The sequence below is a fragment of the Bombus huntii genome, chromosome 5 (assembly GCF_024542735.1).
Source record: "Bombus huntii isolate Logan2020A chromosome 5, iyBomHunt1.1, whole genome shotgun sequence".
Taxonomy (NCBI): domain Eukaryota; kingdom Metazoa; phylum Arthropoda; class Insecta; order Hymenoptera; family Apidae; genus Bombus; species Bombus huntii.
Window position 1 is genome coordinate 16,549,617 of NC_066242.1, and position 27,711 is coordinate 16,577,327.

At 38.3% G+C, this 27,711-nt stretch overlaps 1 protein-coding gene across 7 annotated transcripts in view; it reads left to right on the top strand.

Moving 5' to 3' along the window:
* Window positions 1–700: 700 nt before the first annotated feature.
* Window positions 701–27,711, top strand: part of LOC126866022 (ammonium transporter Rh type A) — a 43,539-nt gene continuing 16,528 nt past the window's right edge. For 2 of the 7 annotated variants that reach the window (XM_050619060.1, XM_050619064.1), the window contains exons 1-3: window positions 12,937–12,963; window positions 13,297–13,435; window positions 14,875–14,934. In XM_050619060.1, coding sequence (XP_050475017.1) covers window positions 12,952–12,963; window positions 13,297–13,435; window positions 14,875–14,934 — 211 coding nt within the window. In that variant the 5' untranslated portion in view covers window positions 12,937–12,951. Of the gene's footprint in view, window positions 1,130–2,482; window positions 2,638–5,623; window positions 5,753–10,217; window positions 10,523–12,936; window positions 12,964–13,296; window positions 13,436–14,874; window positions 14,935–18,775; window positions 18,979–20,105; window positions 20,411–27,711 lie in introns of those variants that run through there. The other 5 variants (XM_050619066.1, XM_050619061.1, XM_050619065.1 and 2 more) reach the window with 5 other exon arrangements.

Here is a 27,711-nt window from a genome sequence, read left to right on the forward strand (position 1 = left end):
TTATACATTGTTGCTCTAAATTGACAGAGATGTCTGGATTCTTAAGAGCTTTGCCTTTCCTGGTTATTGCATTTCGTGCTTTGTAATTTCCTTTTTTAAGATCGAGCAAATATTAAACGGAAGCAATTTAACGAGATCAAAGGTCGTCAGTGGCTTGATAAGAATCGAAGCGGAAAACTGGCATACCAGACGACCATGGGATGCGTCTCTTCCTTTTTCATTGCCATTTCGGATGCATTAGAAAGCAAATAAATAATAAAATTAGTAAGTCGTACGTGATTCTATAGTCTGTTTATCCTACGACGAACGTGCATTCGCCAATTCCACGTCTGATGCGCGTTTAAGTGGCATATTTATTCCGTGAGTCACGCGACTAATTTCGAAATAATGGTAACACATTGAATCTATAGCATTTTCGTTTAACCTCGTTAAAATATCTTAAAAATACTTATCTATTAATATTTTTGTTCCCTTGGTTTTTCGATCGCTACATAATGTTTATATTTTTATTTAAATACCTATGTATTACACGCGACTTTTTATCGGTTAAAAAGACATTTTGGCTTTAACTCGGCAAACTCTGAAACACGCGATAATCGACTTCCTGCGACTCGAGCGAAGCTGTCCTGATTTTAGCTGTTCGTCGCAATACATAATCGTCTGGGTATACACGATCACCCATCGATTCGTGTTCCAACGCAAATCGATCGCGTGTCATCCGTCGGCATTGAACGACTGTTTGCTCCGAGTACGTGCTTGTCCGTCTTCGAGAGAACAAGCGAACGATTTCGTGCGATACCATCGATCTTGGCGAAAGTTTCTCCAGAAAAAGTACACCTTGATTTACCCGAATTTTTCAACTTATTCTCCCTCATAAATCTATTTTATCGTTCGCTTCTCTCATCTTTCCGACTTCTCCTTCGTTGTTTTAATTTTAATTCGGCAAAATTTAGCAATCCTAATTGTTCGTAACTATAATTGGTGAAATTGGCCGAGGCATCGATTCGCGAGTGGCAAACGAACGACCGGTTTTAGCGTGAATTTAGAGCGAACGAGAAGTAGCCGATATGACGGCATAAATTACTACGGAGTGGCTCACTTCCATCCAAGGCTTTTCTACAGAGACACGGTAAGCACGCTGGGAAATGTGTTCCCGTAAGTAGCTCATAAATATAATAAATATCTCCGTGTTCGATTACCGGGCCAACGATGTCGCGAATTTATGGATCTACATCGATCAACTCCGCTGAATTGCCTGTTTTCCGCTTCATAGAGAGAGAGCAAGGGAGAAATTCTATCACCTATAGCTCTACGGTTACAATCCATGAAGCAATTCTATGGATCTTAAAACTCGCTAGTGGGAAACCTGGGAAATTTTCTATGGACGGTGACGTTTCTCACGCGGAACTAATATTATTCCGGTATCGACGACTCCACAGAAACCTATTCTATATCAGTTCTTCGAGTTCTCAACGACAACTCTAGAAAATTCTATAGACGTTGAAATTCCTCCTTGGTGAGAAAAATACTTGAAGATCGTACCAATAAAATTCCAATATTTGTAATCCTTAAATCTTGAATCGGATTTCCTTCGCTCGATCGACTAGAAGCTTCGTTAAACTGTAAATTACGAAATCTCGAAATTCGTTGCTCGTCCACTATCCGTTAAAGATTCTGCTAAATTTCTATCGCAAGTAGAATCAAATCTTTATATTTCGTAATAAATATTGATATTTCGTAATAATGACGTAAAAGAAGATCGTATTAAAGAAAAAACAAGATAGTAAGTACTATGAAATTTACAAGAATTATACTTTTACTCGATATATTACATCGACGTGATTTGCTTAACTCGAAATTTCTTAAGTTCGTTATTTACACGCTAAATCGTTATGCTAAGTTTCTATCACAGGTAGAATCAAATCTTTATATTCCGTAATAAATAATGATATTTTGCAACAATAACGTAAAAGAAGATCGTATTAAAGAAAAAACAAGATAGTAAGTACTATGAAATTTACAAGAATTATGCTTTTACTCGATATATTACATCAACGTGATTTGCTTAACTCGAAATTCCTTAAATTCGTTATTTACACGCTAAATCGTTATGCTAAGTTTCTATCACAGGTAGAATCAAATCTTTATATTTCGTAATAAACATTGATATTTCGTAATAATGACGTAAAAGAAGATCGTATTAAAGAAAAAACAAGATAGTAAGTACTATGAAATTTACAAGAATTATACTTTTACTCGATATATTATATCGTCGTGATTTGCTTAACTCGAAATTCCTTAAGTTCGTTATTTACACGCTAAATCGTTAAAAGTTCGAATAAATTTCCACTGTAATCGGATTTGAATTAAAAATCTCTTACATCTCGGTCATCGGAATTACATCGTTACGTTATGTATCGCGTGGTTCTGGTTTGTCTAACTTGAAATCCACCTAAATCGTAAATGTACCTCCATATAACAGGAGATCTTTAACCCCATTACTCGTGGACCAGACTGTGCACGCATCGAGCGCTACGGAGATTAAGTGAAACCAGACTCTCGAAAGCATCAACACGCAGAACGTCGGCTGTAAATTACAGCGAGTTATACAGGAGGGAGCTAAAGCCGCGGTAATTGGTACGCATTTACAGATTCGATTTAATTTATCTCAGCTGCGCATATCGATCTCCCCTGCTCAATTAACGATACAAGTATAATACCTCGAAACTAACCGTATCGAAATCGCAATCATCGACTGCAAACCAGACGTTTCCACGTCGTAACGATCTTCACCTCCTAAATGAATCGTAACTCTGTTAGCGACGTTGTAACGTTGTTTTCGATATCGCGCGTTATTATGAATAGCCGTTGCGTTCAAAATGTCCACGCTCATAGAAATTCAAAAGATTTCGTAGAATTATCGTTTAGCGAGTTAACGTTTGCGAATTGACTCGAGGAATATTTGATATGTCGTTGGAAATATGGTAAAAATTTCATGAAATTTTGTGCGCCAATGGATAACGAAGGACACGAAGTACTTGATGTCGGAGTTTCTGAAATTCAGAAACGTTAGATTCGACGTGTAGTTGACGATAAATATGTAAAAAGCCATCGTCGCGCAAGTATCTTGCAACGGTATTCTTTCGCCTCGAGAATTTCTCCGTCTCGCAGCAAGAAACCTTTTCACTTGCAATCATTCTTGGAAGGATTTCTCGCAACACGCGCAATGCAACTCCATTCTTCTCGGCCACTTGTTAAAAGCGTCTAAAAGAGCCCTTTTATAATTCACCTATTCCCAATGGCGCTGCAGTTAGAAAAGCATTCTGCGTCGCTAAGAATTTCATTAATTTCCTTCCCCCTTTTTTTCTCTTTTCCAACCAAACGTTCTTTTACGATGGAGAAATCGAGCTTCCATTTCGTTTCTCTTGGAAACGAAACGATGTAACTTCTTCAGAAACGGAAATTTTATCGAGGCAACGGATGAAGATAATTATTTGCCGCTTTTTTTTTTAGAAAATCAACAACGCAACGAGATACAAAGCGAAGTATTATTGTAGAGAAATAATTACAACTATCAGCGAGGTAAACTGACGCGTGTATACAGAGAGTGTAAAAAATATTTTCAACAAATATTTGAACAAAAATTTGGAAACATTTGATCAGACTGGAAACAAAAAATGTGCTTACACGTACCACCTGCGCCTGTTTAAACACAGCTTATAGTTTTTGTCTTGGAAATTTTCTTCCATCTGCAATTTCCGATTCGGTAAATATATGTATATCGCGTGACTAATCTTGTATAACGTGTATAACCATTGAATTTATCTTAACGAACAACATATTGCGTTATAAATAAAATTGTATAAAAAAACTCGTGATTCCACGAAATTCCACTTAGGAGGATTAATATTACGAGTAAAATTGTACTACGTTCGACATATTTAAAAGAACCGTGAATACTTAAAAATCCTTTCGTCTACTTCGTTTAGAAGCACAAAAATTATTTAAACCGCACGGTATTCTTTTTCGTATCGAGAAACTCGTATTACGTGTAATAATTCTTTCTTATATTTTCAACCATTTACGACGTGCTTCCAGTATATCTAGTTACAAAAGAAACACCCTGTATAGAATGAGATTGAAGAACACGATTACGATAGAGACATCTGGCACGGAGGAAACAAAATGAAAAATATCGAGTAACGGCGTTCACCTTTTTCATTTCGAGGCTCGTTGACAAACGTCGAAAACACTCTCTCGTTGAATCGCTGCATTTGAAGTCGCGGTTCGAATATAATTAGCCACGAACGATTCGCGGATGAAAGACCGGTGGTTTCGACCGATGGCGACCGCTCGATTGCCTCGATTCAATCTCACTTCCGGTAAATCGTGCCACGACTGCGGATCCGTGGAGAGAATTTAAAAAAAAAACCTGCTGGAATTCGCGAGAAAGATATGGACCGCGAAAAGATGTCATTTGACAATTTTTGACAGCGACTTTTTCCTCTGTTCGTTATAATGCAAGAAATTTGAGGAGGATTAGAAAAATAATTTTGAAAATGGCATCACGAACGATCCTTGGAACGTTACAATTTGAAGAAGTCGTCGGAATGTTAGAATTTCGAAAAATCCTTCAAGTATGAAAATTTTGAGAAAATTGGAAAATTGTTCGCAATGAAGGAAATGGAAATACGATGCTGATAAGGTGCGTTCGGGCCAAAGGAAAATAATTCTGCCGTGAAAAGCACGTATTATTTCAAGAAATCAACTTACGTAAATAATAACAAACGTAATAAACGAAATTACATGAATTCACATGCAAAATAAATCTCGTGATATTACTGTAATAAAACATAATAAATATAATATAAGTGTACAAGGTTACAGATAAAAAAAGAAAAATTCTAAAGAAGGTTGAATAAGGAAGATTCAAAGGACGTTAAATATTTCGTTTCGAAAGTTTCACGATCTCCTATTTACAGGGATGAAAGTTGCATTAACGATCCGGAGCGAACGCGAGTTTCACAGGAAAGAAAAGCAAAAGAAATAACATAGCGCAAAGGAAATCGTTAGGTGAAAGAGCGACTAGCCAATTAATTTATCATTGAACGATCAGTCGTCGAACACTAGTCCAAAAATCCCCAAAAACGTATGAACTCGAGTGCATCTAGCATTCGTAGCTTCGACATGCACGTTCTCGTTCAAGAAAGAAATCTTCCTCTTGAGCGAAAAATCTTCTCGTCCTGAACTTCCATCCCGACTTCGTCCACGTTATTTCCACCATGTCCATCGTCTCGTCGTCTCGTTGACCTTCCCTCGCCGTTACACGCGTAACACAGCGAGCCAACCACTCGTCTTGCGCGTCATTAGCGTCCAGAGGACTGGACACAATAAATCCTCATTCTTAGCCGGCCTACTTTCAATTAGTAAGGCTAATTGTCGGCGATGATACAGTAGCCCGAGTGGTATCGCGTTTCAACTTGAGAAATTCAACGCAACGTCGTGGGATCCTTGCTACCCGCCTATTTCTGGAGAACTAAACTGCCTCCGCATGGTCATCCACGCAGAATTATGTAAAAGGACCAATTATCGCTAATTCACGGAGTTTATATAAACCTGTTGTGCGTTCTTGTCGGATTACTGTCGTGTTTTCTGCTGTTTTGTGCGCGGAAGTCGTGTTCTCTTTTCATTTTTCTTCTGTTTTTTGTGTCTAGGGAAGATCGGCGGAGATTCCTTGACGAGGCGACTCGAGGTTCGAGATTAGTAGACTGCGGCTGTTGATGCGTTTATGGGAGATTTGATTGTGTAAAAACGTGGAGAGTGTAAAGAACGAAAGGGGAAATAAGAATATTATAAAGTTTAACTTTAAGAGCGTTTTTCCCTTAGAGCGTGAAATTTCTATTTAAATTCTATTTCTTTAACTGCGTCCGTTAATGTAAATATGCAGAAAAGCCCGCAATCTATCGATTACACTGGACAACGTGGATTTGACGGTTTGGTCGAAAGGGTAGAAACAAAGTGGATAACGAGAGAACCGATCGGTAGTTTGGACGTTTGGCAGAAGAAGTTTATTTGATTAAACGTAGAGAACGATTGACCGGATAAGTTAATGACCGAATAAGGGCAGGTTACCGTGTATTTTGTTCTCAGTCTGTTGCGTATCGTAGATTTTTCAAGGTAAATTTCAGGCTAAATTTTTTCCCTCTAAATTGAGATTTATTTTGTCGTTAGTTACATTAATGAGAAGGTATTTGGAACAAGGTAGCTGTACGAAACGCTCCATAAAAGGAAATTAAGCGTTGTAAACGTTTTTCTGACAGACAAGGAACGGGATTAAAATGTAATTTCTTTCCTAGCTTTCTGTATTCTATTTCTGCAATGAAATTTTCCACTCTTTAGGATCATGCTTTATGGCGACTGTAAAGTGTATCATAACCTATCGTAGTATCATAGTGTCAGTCATAATATGCTACATCGTTTCAAATAATCTTCAAATATCTTACCAAACGATTTAGCGAATTTCATTGTAAAAGTTTCTTACCAGCGGAGACAAAGCAAACTGATTTAGATAAATACAAATAATCAACGGCGTAATACGCGAAAGTGACGAGAAGAAGAAGAGGGATGACGATAAATCGAATGATTTAAACGAGTCCGTGCGGTCGTTCAATGAAAAGGAAATTCGATTTCTTCGCTGTGCGGTCAAGGAAATATCTCGTGTGAGCCGAGAGGTTCGTAGAGAAGCAAATTGATTTTCGTGTACCTTATCCAACCCTTGCGAAGACACGGAACGGTCCTGGTTCGCGAAAAATAGGGGCGAAAAAATGAAGAAAGAAGGGCGGCGGATGCTAGTTACTCGAGCTCATCGTTATTCTAAAAAAGCATCCGCGAGCTCTAAGATAAATCGCATAATTTATGAAAGCAGCTTCCGTATAATCCTCTGCAGTGTCTGCAGCCGTGATTTGCTTCTGTTTCCATCGGAAACCCATTCCACTGGCAGAGTTTTCCACGTGGAAATAATTGTGCCGCTCACAAATCAAGCCCTGCCCTCCTTTCGCCATAAAGGAACGACGATTGAGACAAAGGGATTGGCTTGTTTCTTTCACGTGTTAGCAGCTACTCGCTGTGCAAAACGAGGAACACAGGTAATTTTGTGTTTCTTCGATGTTGGTTCCTTTGATACTAATTTTCGCATCGAATATCCCTGAAGTACCTGCCGCAGTATTTCAAGAACACGGAAGAACGATTAATTTGAGAAATTTGTAAACGAGAGCATTAACGATGGAACTAACAGAATAGTCGGAATAATCGAATGATTTCGATGAGAATTTTTCATGATCCGAATAACTTTTTGGAAAGTATACGGATGATAGTTTGTTTTCTTCTTTTGCATCATATATCTTATCGTGTGTTTTTCATTTTGATTTGATACAAACCTTTTACTTAGAATTCTAATGTTAATAGAGAATTGTTTTTAGCGCTGATTAGGATAAAGAGATTGGCTTGGTTCGTTTGTTATGCGAATCAACAGAGGAAATTTCTTTTTCCATCGATGCTAGTTCCCCCAACGCTAATTTCGATACTGGATATCTTTGAAATATCAACGCGTTTGATGGACTTAGGTAAAGAATGGTATAAATAACAAGTATTTTCGATTTGAAAAATTCTTGAGTTTCGAGTCTCGTTATTTCGACTGTTAGAGTGGTGAAAATTACGAGTTTATAATTTTTCATAGGAAATTTGTAGATTCACAACGGTTAATTTCCCTGTCCGTGTCGACTTTTTAGTTTCCATCGTTATAATTGTAAAATGATTTGATATTTTTAACATCTGCACAACGGTGGAATATTTCTGGAAGAGTACACAGATAGAATAACATTTTTTCATGCTTTCTAGGCGTGGAATTTTTTTGTAGTATGTTGTAAAAAAATATAAAAGATAGGAAAAAATAATTTTTAGAAAAAGGGGGACAATTTAATCAAGAGTTGGCGAGTTCCTCTATTCTATTCGACATACAGCAACGTAATACCTGTTTTTGTCGGGTATTGATTTTTATGCGATTTAAAAAGAAAGGAACAACAGAAGAGAGAAAGCAAAATGGTAATAGCAAGAGAAAAAGGAATGTTTTGGGTAAAGGTTTGAGTTACGAGTTCCATATTTTTCCGGCGGGCCGGAATCACGCAAGTTTTTCAGCCTCTCCAGTCGATTTTCCATTGAATTCGAGAGCTTCCTCGCATACAGATATCGATATTTTTCTTTTCTCTCTATTTATTTTTTTGTTTGTTTTTTCCGCATTGTACGAACGATCGAAGGAGGACAGTATCTAACGTTTCGCTTCTGAGCGCCATTAAAATCTTCTATACAGTAAAAGCGTTTAAATAATGAGAATTCGAACGATAGAAATTCTTATAATACTTTTAATAAAAATAGGTCGCAATATCTTCTTTTGTCCTTGTTTTAAGCCATTAGGGATTGAGCAATAAAATAATACAGAGAAATCGATTAAACATGATATTATCGAACGAACAACGAGCGACGAAGCTCTAAGTGTTTGACAATTAAAACATTTTTTAAATAAGGAAATTAAAAAATTGGCCAGTTGGAAGAATAGTTAAAATTAATTGATCGATAAGAATATCATCGATTAAAAATTATTTCTACAAAGTTATAATTATTATCGTTCGGTCGGTTCACCGTTGCGTTACAAAAATTAAACAGACGAGATACGCTAGTTTTTAACTATAAAATATTCGATTGCGACGAGTTAAATGGTCGTGTTGTTTTCAGAAAATTACAAAGAAATCTATCATCTCTTTTCGTTATTCCGTATGAAGTTGTTCACATGGGATCGTTCGGTCACGATTTCATTCCTAATACATTCGATTGCTATTTCGTTTGACGCTCGCGTGACACTTTTTGCATCGTCGACGAGAAACCGCCTCTCGAATCGTCGACGAACAATCGAACGTTAGTTTGCGGTTACGAGTTAATCGCGTAATAACAATAGCCGATTGACTTTCCGCTTTATTGATTGTTCGCTCGCCGAACGAAAACAATATCGTGCGATTTAAAACAGAGAAACGTGAAAAAGGTTGGCAGGAAAAGAACAAAGTGAATTAAAATTCAAGAATCTTTGCAGAGAAAATTTAATAGCAAGTTTTACGATACTCTACGTTTTTTAAATATGAAATTTCCGATTTTCCCAAAGTATTTGAATCCGCACAAACACTCGCAGTTCACGTTCCAACTAAGATTTAATTCGATCAAATTTCAGTCTTAAGCGACTTAAAGGAGAATTAACGCTAATTCCACTACTCATTGCGCGTTAATTAATCACTGGAACTGCTAGTACGCGGCACGAACAACACGTTCGAGAAATCGTTTGCCGGCCAAACGTGCCACGATGAAATATTAGGCGTGAACGTTTTCAACGATCCTTTCCCACTGAACTGTACGAGAAATCGATTAACACCAGGCAAGACTGGATAATAACGTTTCTGTCGAACGGATCGCCTCCGTTGAAAAACGCTATACGTTAGCTTCGCGACACTGTTCGCGCGTCAAACGTGTCGGCATTAAGGGAATGGCGTATATCCGTTGGGGAGATTTAGACGACGAGGTCAATCAGGATCAATCGTGTTGTAATTGGATCGTCCATCGTAGAAACGGATAAACAATATCGGGAACGAGCCGATATATCGGCCGAGAATCGTTGATTTCACGACAGATACTTTTGTCCCTCTGTGTGTGATTCTTCTACAAACCGCTGGGTATATCGCGAAACTGTCGTTCGTGTGTTTATTGGGAAATAGGTTTTGATGGGTTACCGATACCAAACCAATGTATTTTTAGGTTGTTACAGTAATAAGCGTCGTCTCGGAACAAATGGTATCGATAGAGGTGTAATTTGTCTTAAAATAAATAGTTTTATTCGAAGAAAAAATCTTAATTGGAACTTCTTCTTGCGATCGTGTTAGCTTGTATTCTTGCCAAATAAAGAATCCATAGATATTTATCTTCTTAATTTTTATTTCTTTATTTTTCTAAATTTAGAACTTGATAAAATTGACAATAGTACTGTATTGTAGAATATTAAGTATTATAAAATTATTGTGATATAAAATATAAGCCTTAAATAATGTAACGAATAATTGAGAAATCTATCCTTTCTCCAAACCGTTCGGAGTGATTCACAACCTCGAAAGACAAGAATTTATTCGAACGACGAAAAAGTCCTTTTCAACTCGCGCGCCCAACGATCATCGTTACGTCGTTTACAGTCATCGTTGCATCGATCTTTGCCCCGGCACAGTCATTCGTCAACGTCGTTCGAATTAAGATAGCCTCGTCGGGGAACACGATCTGCTCCATTTAGACGAACAGTTCTTGGCGAAACGAAATTGTGAAACAATAAAAAATCTGTCGCGTCAGGCGAGAACTATGAGTTGATCGACGGCCAGTGAAGGGTGAAACGAGCTTTTTGCAACCGGCCGCAAGTTACAAAGCTATCTAAATCAAAATGGTAAAAATATTGCCTGAACGATGTCGCCGCGAACGACGCTGCCATCGTGAAATTTGGATACGAATCGCTTCGGTGCATGATCGCAGCTTTCGATCGATTTGTTCTTCGTTAATCAGTCTTTTTCCAAGCATGTGCACAACGTGATATTACGCGTAAAGTTACGTGATAAAAGTGGAATGAAGTTTCTTCGTGGGAAAGCCTTCTTCTTAAAAGAATTTAAATTAAGAAATTATCTTCATCGCGAGATATCCAGAAGAACAAGTAATTCAAGGATCGAGTTAACTCGTCCTCTTTGGTTAACAGGTTATTCGTCGAGCGATTTCGAAATCGAAAAGTCGACGAATTTTCGTTTACAATTTCCTCCATATAGAGCAAGATACGAGTATTGGGGTCGGCGAGTAAAATAAACAACGAAATAACTTCGAAAAATAGAACAATTGTACGATAAAATATCATATAGCCGTCATAGAGCTATACTCATTTCCTCCTTCTCGATATTTTTTCTCGCAAAACCTAAAATATTAGGTTGTCCGAAAAGTGTCTTTCTTTTACAGACACGTCTTTTACAATAATACATCTTTATACAAACATGAGACCTAATCTGTCGAACGTTGTGATCCTTATTTTGATAGAACAAAATGGATCACACGTAATTCGATAAAATAATATAAAATGGAGAATATCGTGCATCCATTATTTCCTTATGAAACTAAAGAAACTTTTCGGACGACCTAATACAAATCATTTCCTCGTTCTTGATATTTTTTCTCGCTAAACCTAAAATATTAGGTTGTCCGAGAAGTGTCTTTCTTTTACAGACACGTCTTTTACAACGATACATCTTTATACAAACATGAGACCTAATCTGTCGAACGTTGTGATCCTTATTTTGATAGAACAAAATGGATCATACGTAATTCGATAAAATAATATAAAATGAAGAATATCGTGCATCCATTATTTCCTTATGAAACTAAAGAAACTTTTCGGACGACCTAATACAAATCATTTCCTCGTTCTTCCATTATTGCATCAAAGATTAATAGTATAATCTCATAATACGCACCGAGTTTGGTTATTCCGTGCAAAGTTCAGGATCGAATCCTAAAACGTAGAAACTCGATCGACTCGAGTAGCTGTATCTTAGCTCAGGGAGGCGAAAAACCTGAAGCAGAGCGAAATCGTCGATGAAATAACGTCTGCGTGTACGTATCGGGTTCATTAATTTCATTCTTGCTGGTTGCGCGTTTCCCGCTTGCAATTATCGGCGGAAAATCAGCATCGAAAGATAAAACGATGAAAACGGATGGAGAGTGACACAACTGGCAGCGACGCGACTGAAATTTCAGCTTTAACATTATATGATATCATTAAACCGAGCAACATCTATCTGCATCGCTCACGCGCACGCAATTTGCCTTACAAATATTATCTCTGTAAACGATTAACGAATTATCGAGTTTTCCATCGTACCGCGCTTGCAATTTTTCTGCTTAAACCTTCGAATAATTGCAAGCATTATTTCCCCTTTTTCGTCCTAGAACATTTTATATTTATAACGCCGACTATGTGCAATCTCACGAACCGTTGTATATTTCCTGACGATTTTTAAGAACAGATTATGAGAAAATTTCGATCCGTTATTGCATGTACAGCTGCGATACGTGTAACGGTTTGAGATTGTCGAGGATATAGCAATTGCTTATTGGAATTTCTGTTTATATCTATATTTGCTAATTAATTTGGTCGTAATATAATAGTGTAAATATGTTTATGGAATGTATTTGCTGTCTTGTAGCGGAACTTCGCTATTAGATTATAATTGATACGCAGAATGTGTAGTATGATTACGATATCGAATTATCGAGTGATTCGTATTGAACGGATTAATAAAAGATAGAGAATGACATTTGTTTGAAGTAGAACTTTGTTGGAAGGATCGATTTTTAACACGTATAGTACGAAACTGTAAATATTCTCACGAACAGATAGTTAAAAATGTACTTACAGTCGCTTAGCAACGTCTCTGCCATCGTATTAGATATAATCGTAATAATTAGTCATTAATCATAATATTATTCGTGAATTATGTCCGGAACTTTCCTGCAAACCTTCGCAATTATACTACTCTTGCATCCTCTCTTCTCTCTCTCTCACTCTCTCTCTCTCTCATTTAATTACCTTCATACAATCTCTCTACTATTTGCCACATCTATAATACCGTGTGACTTATAGAAATGTGTGACTCGAAGAAATGTAACGAATGCTTCGTAACGGTAAACGCAGAACATTATTTTACGCAGCAGCACGACCTACACCACTCGCATTCTCAGCTCTACATATGATAACGGGACTGCAAAATGTTTATGCACTTACGACAAATTTGAAGATACAGGAACATACTCGAACGCAACGTAACAAACGAACAAATGAAAAATATGGTATACAAAGTTATATAAAATATCTGAAATAAATAAATAAAAGGTTTTAATCGAATTAAGTTGCCTGTATCGAAGTTACATGGATATTCGCGGTCTGATAATAATAGCAAAGTGTTGCTTGTTCCACGTAGCTAAGCGATCTACGGTAAATAACATTAATCGCTTTAACATTTATTCATAAACAAAGATCAGATTTAAAAAACGCTTAGACACGTACCCGGCCAATAACGTTCAGCTTACAAAAGACGTCTTAAAACGTCTAAAGCCGGTTATTAGAGCTAATGTTAATAAACATTCATCCAGTTTCCACTAAATCCTTGCTTCTTTCATTAGGGAATGTTCTCCGTGAGTGGAAAGCAACAAGTATGCCAGCTGTTCTTCGTCCAAGTCATCCTAATCGTCCTAATGGGCGCGTTGATGACGTACGGACCCGAGGCGGACGCTAATTCGCTAAAAAATCACGGACAGACAGGTCTGTATGAGTTCCATAAGAGAGTGCATACGAGCGACGAGTTATACTCGACGATGTAACTTATCACAGCGGCCAGCACGCCGTTATTATCGTTGAATATGTATCTCGTGACGTCGCGTCGAAAAATATACACGGTCATTGTACATTAATTTTGGAAAATTTTCATCCGTGATTCTCTTTACGATCCAATGATTACGACGCGAATAAATCTTGTGCAACAACGAGAATACGCAAATAAATGCGAATAACCTGATTTTTCTAGCACATGAGATTCGTAAATGTTAATGGAATTGATAATACACGTGGAATTTGAATAATTACTTTTGGTCCTTTACGAAGCTTTTTTCCCCGTAATGATCGAAACGTCGATTAATCGTAAAAAAATCGATAAAAATTGGCGAGGTTAAATAACGTAGAAAATTTTGTGATACGTAAAAAGAGGTAACACGGAATGTTCGCTTTTAGTGATTTTATCGAATAGCGTATTTTGTTGGTGGCAAATTGATCGTGAAACTGCAGAACCATCGTATCGCAAAGGGTTACAATTATCACTTTTTATCATTTACATAGGCAAAAATTTGATACTTCCAATCCAATGACTTTCCTTTGTAAGCGTTAAATATAGAAGGTAATTAAATATAAACGGTAGTACACGGCTTCTTTTATCGGTCTAATTTTGTCTCGGTGAAGGAAGAAGGAAAGCATCCCAAGACGAAGAAACTGTCGCTTCTTCCTTCCTCCCTTACCATCAATCTACCATTATCTCTAGGCAAATTACAAGATACACCGGGTGAAATCAAACGAAGAAAGGAAAAGACAAACGAACAAGATCCAGGAAGCAAACAATTACTCACCCTCGTCTCTGTTTCTCTTTACTTTCCTTTTTTTATTCCTTTACTCGGTCGCGAATAAAGTTGCACCGTGTCGTGTCGCGATAAATTGAGAAGGAAACGATCTTTGCGTCGTATTTTCCTTAAATATTGTTTCGTATATTTCGTATATAATTCTAAATGACTGGACTCATTTTCTTTTTTCGGTCGCAATTACAAAATATAAACAGATCGAATTTCCATAAATATCCAGAGTTGAACGACGAGTCGAAATATAAATGGAACTTGTACGTCGAATATCATACAGTTCGCGTTCCATCGGTCTAAATCAAAGTGTCACGAGAAATATACTGTTCTAAAGATCGTTAAAGTAACTTCTCTTGGAAGCATCGTTATCCTCTGGTAACGTTAACGTAGACCACCTTGAGCTACGTATCTTGAGCAACGTTCGAAGAGCATCGAAGGAGGAGAAAAGCGAAGAACGTTTTCCCGACGAAGGGAAAGTAACGAGAAAAGAAAGATGTCCTCCGGCATGGATCCGGTGGATATTCATAAAATTTCCACACCGTCGTGGCGTGCATATAACTGAAGGAGTAATTAAACTTTCAGGCGACCACGGCCGGAAGCACGTCAAGAAACCGGATACGGACCCGTTACGAGTTTATCCGAGTGAGTATCCGAACGAATTTACTTAATTCCATATTTATATTCGCCCCGTGAGAAACGAATCCCGGAGAGCTCTGTCTTTGCCTTAACGAGAACGAACCTCGGCCTCGACTTTGAAGTCTAGCTTGTAACAAGTTCGGGGTTTATGGCTCCTCCACCTGTATACGCTATACTTTGGCAAACGGGGAATATGCAGAGTGTTAGAATTATGTTACCGGCCGCGTAGCATACGATCTTCTTTCATAAAAATGCTGATCTCGGTTTTATATGCAGCTTTTGTGCTCTTTGATTTATAACGCAGAAGTTTCTGATTAGTTTCTGTATAATTATTAAGAAATTATGAAAACTGAAATGCAAGTACTATCCTCTTAAATCTGCTTTTCTACCAAGAAAGAAGGAACTACGTGATGTTTGAAATGGCTCTCGAGTTCTCTCTGATTTTCGTTATTTACAAAATAATTATATACGATCGCAAATATCCACATACGATATTTCAAATAAAAAAGACACCGACGAGCATGTGAATTTAATCGTAAACGAAAGTTAATGACGTCGTTTAAAAAGAAAAGGGATAACCTTGAACTTAAAAGAAATAAGGTTCTATTGTTGGGATCTACTCCGTCTATCTGAATTATCTAAATTGCACGAGAATAATTGATAACATATTCTCGTATAATAATTCTTCGCTTGAAACGATATTAACTCGAGTGATCGTTTCCTGCAAATCTCAAAAATCCGACTAACGCGTCACAGAATTTCGACGTCGATAGACCAAACTGGTCGTCTGCTTAATAATAAATCCATCCCGGTCATATTCTTTCTCGAGCTCTATTAATTTAATTCACTCTTTGACTCTGATCGAACGTTTATTCGAGGTCGGCCCGAATAATCCGTATGAATTCGTCCATTTACTTTGTCGCTTGGAGAATTTGAATAATGCCACGTTGATTTCATAGCTAATGTCCCCGTGAATAATTTTATCGAAGATATAAAACGCGATGAATTTTCGAGCGAGATCAGAACCAACCGATGAAGAGGGACTTGGAAATCGAAATTTGGATTTTATTGAAATATTTTAATTAACGTCGAGATCGTGGAAATATTCTCCGTCTAAATATAAAGCTCCGCGTATTTGTTTACTTCGCGATGATAATAAAAACGATGGCGTATAAAACAATTTATCGTGTGAATTTGTTTTTGATAATTATGCGTAAAATAAGTAATTTATTAATTGCAATTTGTCTTGAAATTTCCGATGTGTCTTCATTTAGAAGGAACGCTGAGATTCGAAATAAAGAGAAAGCAGTTGCGATTAAAAGGATTATAAAAACAATTAACTTGCGCTAAAGAGCAAAAGATTTCACACTATAATTTCAACAAAGTTCACGAGAATCGTTTCACACCGGTATCTCCACCAGTCTGGTCTAACAGATATAAGAAGAAGATATAAAAGAAGACAACATGTAAAACACGTTCTAACCGGAAATATTCGCAACATATGAAACTCGTGAAAATGGTAGCAGAGGGAACTCGCGCCGCGAAATAATAGAATTTGCGAGACTAGGATCGTAGTAGAGGCCGTTTAATTGGAGGCTGGGTACCAAAACGTAAGCACAGCCGGAAGTTAACAACCGCGCCGGCATTATCCGGCGAAGAACGACAGTGACTGGCGAGAACTTTCCAGGATCCGCTTTCACGCGCAGCGAAACGCGTAAAACGCGAGTTTAGGTGCTCACCAGTGCCGTTTAGTCTTATAATTAGATTTCTTTGCTCGTAAATAATAAAAGTTGTATTAATATTTCGGAATCTAGAGTAAGAAACAGTTACATACCGATAACTTTACAAGATAGCGTGAAAAGTATTTCCTTTTGGAAAACACGTAATCAGCCACGGTAATCTTTGTGCGTTATTTAACGAGGCTATTTCTATCGAAACCAAATTCTATTAGTTTAAAGAGTCGGTGCATATTACGTCAAGAAAATCAACGGAGAATTACTCTGAAAACGGAAGAGCAAGCTCAAAATGTAACGAAATCTATAGCTAGAAAGTTGCGGATCGCAAACTTCTCTTTCGCAATTTTATAACTTTACGTTAAATAGCATGATTTGTATAATGAATGAATTGAATGATAGAACTGTAGTATCGGGGATGAAAGGCCTAAGAGATATCGGGTGAACCATAAACATTTTCTTTTCTTTTTTTATTTCGTTGACTATTTACGATCAATTCTCATTGAGAATTATAAGTACATTCTTTTGACGTGGTACTGTAGCTTGGATTATAATAGCTTATAGTATGTTTGATTCTAGTTGAATCTAATGCTTCAATCTAAAGGGTATTGTCTTTTTAGTCTGCGGATCTGATCCGTCGTGTCAAGTAGTTGGGTAGCTAATGGGTTTTGGTGTTTGTTAACTCTTATACTATATCTGTTTCTGAACTTGTATATTTTTTCTTTCACCGTGGGTAGCCATAAACATTGTCGCCAGAGAGCCGAGATATCGACAGGCCCATCAATGTGTCGTCGGTCCTTCGACTGAATAGTTTCATAGAAAATCCCTACGTGAGCCTGGCCACGTGCGGATGCGGGACACGTGCGTGGTGGGCCTAAGAAAATACAAAGGAATGCTAGGACAGGCAGTGTCAGTGGAGAAGCCAGAGAGTGTGAATCGAGAAGTCAGGGAGTGCGAGTTGCGTTGTCGAGAGAGTGTGGTCCGCGTGAGAGAGAGAGAGAGAGAGAGAGAGCTTGGATCCGTGGTGACGAGAGTGGCAAATTGAGTTGTCTAAATTATAGTACGTTATTGCGATTAGTTCACGTTAAACAACCATCGTTTCCTGTTTAATCAACATCTGTGCAATCCATTCATTGGAAATAAATCATAATTATCATTTACGATACTACAGAACTTTATTGCTAGTCGTTTAATTACTCAACGAACGAAGCCAATTTACTCGTAGATCTATAGTTTTACTAATATGTTGGTTTCACCTTCGATAGTATGACCAACTGACTTGCAAAATTTTCTTCTGAAAAATTTGCTTTTATAATCGAACTGTATTGTTCCTTAACTAACTACAGTTACTTGACTCGACTAACTTACTTGCAGAACTTTAATCTTCTCGATATGAGCGTCGACTAAAGTAAACAATGCTCACCTTAATCTCATTAACAATATTGCTTCAACTATACAAAAAAGAGCTCATTCGCCAACGTTTCAATTCTACCAATTGCTAGCAAAAACGTCGTCTCACCAAACTGAAACTACAAATTACCAATATACCAAGATATATCGAACGACACGTAAGCCCACACATAAACTCGCATATTAGGTTGTCCGAAAAGTTTCTTTCGTTCCATAAGGTGATAATAGACGAACAACAATTTCTGTTTTATATTATTTTATCGAATTAGGTGTGATTCATTTCGTTCTATTTCTATTATTACATTCGCGCATAATTTGATAAACTAATATAAAACAAGAAACATCGTGCGTCTATTATTTCCGTCTAAAACGAAAGAAACATTTCGGACAACCTAATACATATCTTTGATAATAGCACCGCGAATGGAGCCAGGCAATCGCATATTAAGCAAGATGTGCACTCGAGACTTCGTGGCGATCGAACTTCTATAAAAACAAAAGGAGCACGTGTTTCTTCCTCGTTGTTCTTTGCCGTCGTCTGGAATCGAATTCATTGGAATGTTTAGTCGATAGGTGATACAAGTTCGAGACGCACCGAGACGAAAGCGAAGAAAGAGGCCATAGGTTTCAACTCCCTCATTGATTTACAAAATGCCACCGATTTTTATCGGGTTTATTCAAAAGACCGTGGTTCTCCTGCGTAGCTCGTATATGCACTGTGGCATACCAGAACCCCGTGGATGCGCTACGGATCGAGTATCGTAAGAGTTACCAGATAGAATTCCGATAAACAGTGAACAGAAGAGGTGGTCGGTTACCCAACGTCCTCCTTTGCAACGAGAATCGACGGTTAAGCGAATTCGACGTGCGTTAACGAAGGGGAAAAAGCTGGATACCATTTCAATAGGTTTGTTTCTCTTTATTTTTGCGCGAAATCGATACAGCTCGCGTGTCTTCGTTCCTTCCCCTTTTTGTCTTGTCGCTTCTTCTTTTCCTTTTTTTTTTTTCTTTTTAATTCTTCCGCTATCGTACCGTATTTTATTACGAGGCAAAAGAATAAAAACTTGATTAATACGTTCGGAGATTTATTAAGTTAGAAACGTTCTAACTGAAAGGAAAGTACTTCATCGTTGTGAAAGAAGTGACAGCTATCTATCCAAAGTTCAACGTGATCTATCAAAGCAGCGTACAAACGTAACCATTGTATTATTCGCCGTCTACCAGGAGATTCGTCTAAACTAAAGGACTCGCGAACGACGAAGAAAGGAAATTCTATCGAATCTGACTTTTCTCCCTTTCCAAAAGAGATTCGCGTCGTTCGAAGAGCTTAACGTTGAATCGAAACGCGTGATCCAAGTGACGAAGATCCATCGTGACTCACAGCCGGAGAATTAACCCTTTGCACTTCTATGTGACACGACATCAGTTTTTATCTCAGGAGCTCCTTTGTCGAGTCCCACTCGACATTTTTTCAGTCCCACCTTTTTTTTATGCAACGCGCGAAAGAAAACCAGGATTGCATTCTGGAAATTGTTTCAAGATATATGATACGCTTAAAAATTACAAAATACAACAATAGTGTGAACAAAACTGGTATTTAATTGAATTTCTTTCTTCGTTTATTTACTTAAATTGTCTTATTCTTTGGTTAATGTAAATTTCAAATAAAACACTTAAAAGCGTTGAGAGCTGCTGGTAACGAAATTGAAATAAAATTCAGAGTGCAAAAGGTTAGAAAACTCGCTGGAAAAGATAACAAAACCTCGGCAACTCGATTCTTCTTGAACTGCGTCGTGAGAAAAGGAATGCAAAAATCTTTACCTACCCTATCGTCCGATACTAATCAAGCATCCTCGCAACCAATCAACCCCTGAAACCCTCTAAAAACCGAGAAGAAGTTCGATATAATACCGTGGAAACGATAACTCCCAGGGGACGTTGAACGAACGAGCTGGAATCGTGGTTCGACTCATAGATCCGATTCATAGATTCGATTCATAGAAACGAGAAATGGTTAAACCGTGGCTGTGGCAGGTGACGAGGCTACGCGGAGAGGAAAAATCACCCCCTGGGTGCCAGAGAGTGCCGTGGTAATTTCGCGGCCAGCGTTGCCCGCGAAGAAAAGCTTTCTCACGAGGGTAAAGGGAAAGCGGAGAAAAGGATGACGACGTCGAACAGCCTATGGAACGCTATCGTGCTCCTCTTTATCGAGGGCTTTCTCCTATGCGGTTTTTTGGCTACGTTCGATTACGCCCCCGAGGCGGACGCCGGTAACAGGCAGAACAGCTACTCGCCTCATCTAAATGGAAAACCAAGCTCTTTGCCGGTCACGTACACACGTAAGTCCTACGATCTCGGTCTCTCTCGATGGGGACCTCCCACGGCTTTCTACCCTTATTCGTCTTCCTCTTTTGTATTTTTATTCCCTTTTCCCTCCTTCTTTCTCATTTTTCTTCTTTTACCTGGTTCAACGTATTTGTGCTGGTTAGTTGGTGGAAGTAGAACGTTCGTAATAAAACACGATCTTTCCCTTATATTTCTGAATAATACTGGATTAGTTACATGGTGCTGTAAATACACGATCATCCGTGTAAGCGTTGAAACGCCCACGGCACGCCCACGGTAATTAAGCGTGAGATGAAAATTAAAGATGCCAGAACTACTTTGAGAACTTCTGTTTCGCGAAAACTCGTCGAACCAGATATCCTTATCCGTCGTTTGGAATAATCAAAGCAAGCCGAAGCTCCTATCGTTTTCTTTGTGCCGTCTCTGTTCCCGTGCTTTAAATTTCAAATATTTAATCGTATTTCGCTTTCGTAAATATTTAGCCATTATACCTGTACAACGTAATTTTACATAAAAGATAAAAATCCACCAGCCACCTCAAATATGTATTTATATCTTGAGAAACGAACAAATGCCAGACAGAATATTTGAACTAAAGACGGTTCCTTCTTCAAACGCGGTTTTCTTATTCCTGATTTTTGCCTTATTTCGAACCGCGGAATCTCCCCGAGCACGCTTCAACCACGAATTTCCACCCACTCTGCTGTATATACGTTTCCTTCTTCATTTTCTCGTTGCGATTTTTACCCCTCCAACGAGAAACTACGCGTTTTTCTTCGCTCTTCTTTCATCGTGCGGTTTCGTGAAAGATCACGAGCAACGAAAGACGGCGAGGGAATCGTAGCCAGTGAAAGATAACGAGAGGCAGGGAGACAGATACGCTTGCGTAATATTCCGTGGAACTCGTGTATACCCGTGGAAGGATGTAAAGAGTCGACGCCAGGGCTTAACTTTATCCATGGAGTCGGATAAAGTACGTATATTAACGTCGTACAGCTACACCAGAAACCTCTTTATAAGATATGGCCGGCACTGTGTTTCGCCAAATCGTCCTACGCCGTCCTTCAAAACGACCGACTCTCCACGATTACGAAATCGTTGGTTTCTTCGCTGACGATAATCGTCATGATTTCGTATAGGCTTGTTTTGTTTTCGCGTGCCGGCTGTTCGTCGAATTTTTTAATTCGATCGTCTCTCTCTCGCGAGACGTTCGTGTCGTCTCTGCGTACGTTTTCAAAGATTCGAGATTTTGCGAATGAAACGCACGTGAAAATGCCGAATTCCTTGGTAAATTCAACGCTATCGAGATGCCTGCGATTCTGGCACGTTTGAAACAATTTCAAGCTTCGAGGATCGTGTCGAATTTTAGTTTAGTAAAATATTGTCAATTTTTTGCACGAATCTTTGTAACCCTGGCGAGCCTTAAAAAATTCGAAGCTACGGTAAGCAGATAGAGTTGATGAAGTTCGTGTTGAATTTATTATGATTTTACTGAAATATTTACAACTCAGCTTCTGAATTCTGAGAGACGCGAAATAGCTGTTTTTTATGGATTCTAAGAGATTCAAAGTATGAAGACCGTGAAAATCGGATGTGTTTGTAAATGGTTGATGAAGCTGAGTTCTATTGAAGCTGAGATCGCGTTTGATCGTTGAGATGGGAGTTCGTGAAAAAAGAATGGAAACGAGGATGCTTGTTTTTTATGATAGACGCCTTTAGGGAAATGAAAGGAGAAGCTTCCAGTAGCATCCAGAGGTGGAAACGTGCCATTCCTTCAAAGCAAGAGTTTCATTGTTTATAAAGTCCGTTACTCAAACGTTCCGTTCCATTCGTCTTAGACTGGCAATTTCCTCAAACGCGTACATTTAAATATTCGTTAAAAACTCGCAACTTGAGTCAAAAATCCTACCACTTGGTCAAGAAAAGTATTTTTTGTTGAAAAATATTTCGAACGCTCGATCTAACGAATGATCGCGTAATTTAATAGTCGTCTGTGAATGTTCTCTGCCCTTTTTAGGATCGTATTACGTAAAATAACAAACTACTCTATTATTGTACGCTTTACGACGAGCTACGTTCTTGTTGTTGACAAAAATGTCCTTTCTTCCTAAAGTTATAATTTCCAGGTATCTTTCGTCTTACGTTTCTCCGTTAGAGATACGCGATCGAATGGAACAAAACGCTTTGAAAACGCGTACAAAAATATAGATATTGTAATCGAAGATTTTAATCTTAACACATTGACGTCGCCAGATGTGAATCCACGTCTTGAGTTTCTCGAGCGTCGCCGATGGCACACGTGGAAGGACGTTCTTTTTATTTTTTCCAACGTTTCCACATTTTCCATTTACATATTTACCCTATAAAAATGTGCGGGTGGTGAGACTACGTGCACGCTGCAGCATACCAACGTCAAAACGTTAACATTGCAAGGAACAGTATCAACAAATTCTGCAACAATCCACCTATTAAAAATACCATTCGGTCCAAAAATTCCAACATTTAAATATCTTTCATCTTGCGTCGGGAAAAGTTCTGCAAAAAGTTCCAATAAAGGTCTAAAAGAAATGAATTCAAAGCGACGTATAAAGGTACATATTGCAAATCAATATCTCTAATTTTAAACTCGCAAGGAACAGCAGCAGAACAATTTCTGTCGCAACGTGTACGTTAAAAATATCATTCCACAACGATTCCATCAAATACGGGATACGATCGGTTTAAGATATTCTTTGGAAAAGACAGTGTACAATAGACTTCGGGATAAATATTTAACAGGGAAATACGAAAATAAAAAGATCTACAAAAGACGAGTCTTTGGTAAAGACGAGATTCGGATATAACTGTGACTCGACAATTTGGTGTAGATTCGCGAATTCCAGCAAACGATAATAACACGGTTAAGGAGGTTATTACACGCGTAAACGTAACAGGGACGCCAGTGTCTCGGGAATTTCGAAGGCGGAATAACGCGGATGAGCACGTGGTCAACACTTTATCCGGTGGAATCTGAATTTCAAAGTGATACTTTGCGTAGATTACGTAACTGGGTCTGCGGGCAGCGGCATAATTGGCGGGCTAATCTCGTTGCTTCTCAAAGATTATAAATTTTCAGACGTCTACGGCCAGGCCAGGCGCGTGTTTTCTCATGGAAATCGGTTTTCGCGCGCGCCACCAAATTTCCTTCTCATGGAAATCGCGACTGTTACGGAGAAAGGCTTGGGAATGGCCTGCGAACGATACGGAAATGTAGGCGTCCTATTGTCGTCTTCCGTTTGAATGCAACGTCGAGAAACAACGCTTTCTCTTCGACGAAACGTGGCAGAAAATGCGGTAAAAGAAATTTGTTTACTTATTGACTCGTCAACGTTACTTCCATCGTATTCAGAAACGTGCGCTAAAAAAACGAAAGAATTGTTGAAAATTGTGCATCTTTGAAGCCGAAATAATGTTACAGGAACACTAAATTTATACCGAGGATTAATATTAAAATAATGATATATTTATTTCATGGACGATTCCTTATATATTCATCGATACACACTTGCACGCGTCTCAGTACTTTCTTTCTCACCCGATTGTTAATCGACTGAACAGTTTACGTTCCTTTGTTTTCGAGACGCCGCGGACACACATATTTCCACACATTGATATTCACATACAAGTATCTCTTTTATTTATCTTTTATTTATCTATTACGCATTTAAGCCAGTCCAGCACAGAAAATTATACATATCTCAAGAAGAATAATTGGAAAGAAAAGTTACTTGGTATTTTCTGTTTCTGAAAGTTCGAGTTTCGAAAGATACGAGATTCGAATTAATTTTTCACGAAGAAACGAAGGGTAATTCGAGGCTTGTTAAAAATCGATACGCATTTAGTAACGCGTGCCTTTGAATAATACGAGTAGCTAATAACGATCGGTAATTGAAATTCTGACATTAATGTTTCATAAATGTTATTATCGATATTTCCAGCGGAATGATTTAAGTCTCTTTTTATAAATTCATTTGTAAGTTCACGTTTTTTATAGTGCGCTCTTAAACCAGCTTTATACCTCTATAAACCGGACCCGACAAAGGGTTCTTCCACCATAATTTCCTTCCAATAGGAACTCGTAACGAACAATTTCTTCCCCTTTCACCACTTTGTTATTCGTTCGGCGTACAAAACAGCGTACAATGTAAAAAGAAAGAGCAACGGTGCTCAGCAGGGCCGAATAAATTGCATTCTTTAAAATTGTACTACGTAATCGAGCGACGATTTTCCATTTTTCGTTTTCGCAACTCGCGATTTTTATTTATCCTATTTTTACAACCTACAATAAATTTCTTTCATACCGGACCAATGAAATATGCGATAAAAAATACCTCTCCTTCCGTGAAAAAGAAACGTTACAACAACATCTAGCGTAATTAGTAAATACCAATATTCTCACCGAGGACCCTCTTTACACGGTTACGTGTTTAAATTAAATTCCGAAAAATAAAAGCATAAACGTATCTGGATATAAATGAGAAATATCTATGATGTTAACGATATCCACGGGTGAAATAAAGGGATCGTGCAAATGAAAACGACAAAACCAAATCTTTGTGGAAAAATGATGACAGATAAAAGCGTCCGTATCGTCATTTTATTGCGAGAATTCGCGCGAAATGGCACAGATCGATCAGCTCGAATTAACGATAAAACGATCGATATTGCGAATTTGGATACAACACGGGTTTTTCCATTGCAAATGGATGGATCGCGAATCCTTTGTTTACACGTAAACGTATTAAATAGAGACGGTGTGGTAGAAATCGTGCTGGAAAATCGTTTCTCGTACGAAAAAGATACGCAGCGACGCGAAACGTGTAAATTTTGCCATTCCGGGAGAAACTTTTGCGCAATCCATGCGAAGCTGGTCCAAGTTTGACACTATACGTACCTGTTTATATACAAGTTGCAGGCTTAAGTTTCGCCAACTTATACCAGCTGGATTATGCCACGCTGCACAACGCGCGTGAAAAGGTCACGGGTTTTGAAAAAAATCGGAACGTTGGCTGAGAGTTCAGCGAAGTCTAACGGAACGTTTGAATGAGAAAATATGGTGTTACGCGACAGTTTCGCGAAACTTCGTGATTATTAAACCGCGAAGCTTTCGGTGTAACCACCGTGGATAATATAAAATTATGAAAGCTAGCGAAAGAATCCTTGGATTAGCGAGAAAGTTATCAAATTAGCTAAAAGGGATATTCTGCTTTTTCATTTTTATTCAGAAAATACAATTTATCGGTATCTTCCCTTTTTTTATAGGCGGCACAGGCGTATTATAGGGTGAAACTAACGATAAGAGTTTTGTTCATTTTTAATACTTTCTTTCCATTTCGTGTATTTTTGTTTAAACGCGTGCTTGAAAAGAAGCGATGTTATTAAAAATTCTTATCCTATCATTTGCATATCTCGTCCAATTAAAATTCAACGTTATAAAAATGATCCTAAGAAAATTGCGATATTATCAAAGTGGAAGGAAAAATAATAGCGAAAAAAGGTGGAAATCAGGTAACTTTCGGACAAACAACTTTCGAGAGGGGAATTAGGTGATTTTAACTACTCATTCGAGGGAATAATCGAGTCACGTCGACGTCGGGGCCAATTATCTTTGGTTTGAAAGTCGGCTAATGCGATTCCGCTGCAACTTTATCGTCGTCGATTCCGTTTCCCTCGCTGGCTTTTCAAAATTACCGTTTGATGGATGCGAACGAGCAAAAAGAGAGGCCACCGTCGAACCTTTCTTTTCTCGCTCCCTCCCTCCCTCCCTCTCTCTCTCTCTCTCTCTCTCTCTCTCTCTCACCCCTCTCTCTGTTTCTCATAAAAGTCACGACAGCGACAGCGATGCTTCAAGTGATAAATAGATTATCCGGACGTGACTCGAATAATTTCCACCGGAAACCAATGGTTTTCTGCGGCGTAAACGCGTAACCAAGTCTTATCCCCTTCGTTTTCCCTTTTTCCCCTTTTTAGTCGAATTCGCGTTTTATATTTCGTCTCATATCTTCTCTTCTTTTTCGGTGGCTTCGAGTTGAATAAAAATATCGATGGTAATTCATCGCGCGTTTAAAGGACCGTGAGATCCAGGATTTTTATCAGAACGTCTTGTTTAGGGCGAGAAAGATTCGACGGATCGGCGAAAATGAGATATCTTCGTTACCGAGGGATATTTATCACGGAGTTTGAATTTTTCGTATCGTCGTGATTTAATTGAATTTCATTTGTAAAATAAGAGAAAAAGGTAAAATGATCTGCAACTGGTAGAAAAGATCGAAAGAAGAGTTCTCATTAATTATTAACGATATCGATAGAATTCATATTTAAATTTTAAGATCGAGTGTCAAAAGTTATTCATATTTATTCTATTAATAATTCATATTTGTCCCTTTTCGTGTAGAAGCGCAGCTGCACATGTTTCGAAGCTTCTTAATCTTCGTTTTCTGGTGGCGTTCGCTATATCTGTGACGACGTCTCGATGTATCGATACGATGTAGTATGCACACGCTCGACGAGAAACGAGGCGCTCGAAGAAAAGCTCCGCCTTCTTATGAAATGTGCCTCCGACCCACTTGAATTTCGACTTGACTCCTCGATCATCGGTTATCCGCATATAAATTACACTGGTGACAGTGACACCGCAATACCTATGATAAATAAATAGATCACCAGTACCGGGAAAGTTTCCTCTTCTTTCATACCGCTCCACTTCCTAAGGAAATGTTGGAATAAGTTGTCCGTCATTCAGAAATTCTTGCGCCGTTCACTCTCAGAAATACGTACACCGAGAATATTATTAATCCTTTGACAACGCGATGAAGCTACGAAAAACGTCAAAACGAACGATTTACGAAGTAATTATCAGATCATCGCATAACTAACGTCGTCTCTTCCTTTTTTCCGCTTCGAGTTTCCAAGATGAAACGAATCGCTAACTACCGAAATTTACATCTCGCGATTAAATTAATAATTAATATTAATAATTCTACCATTTTGTTAGCACTGCTTTATCAAAAGCGAGCAGATATCCGAATACGTTCAAGTAGCAATCTATCATTCGTCGAATAATCACCAATTCTTTCACGTCTTTGCCCGGCCAATGATCAATGACAGGCAAATCCAACTTCGAGCTGCAACTTTCTTCGCGACGAAAATCGACGGAGGCCGATTTTCTTGCATCAACGGTGTTCGAAGGAATTACAAGGGAAAATTCGAATCCCGCCACCAGTCGCTATCAGCCGACTCGTTTCCCCAACAAAAA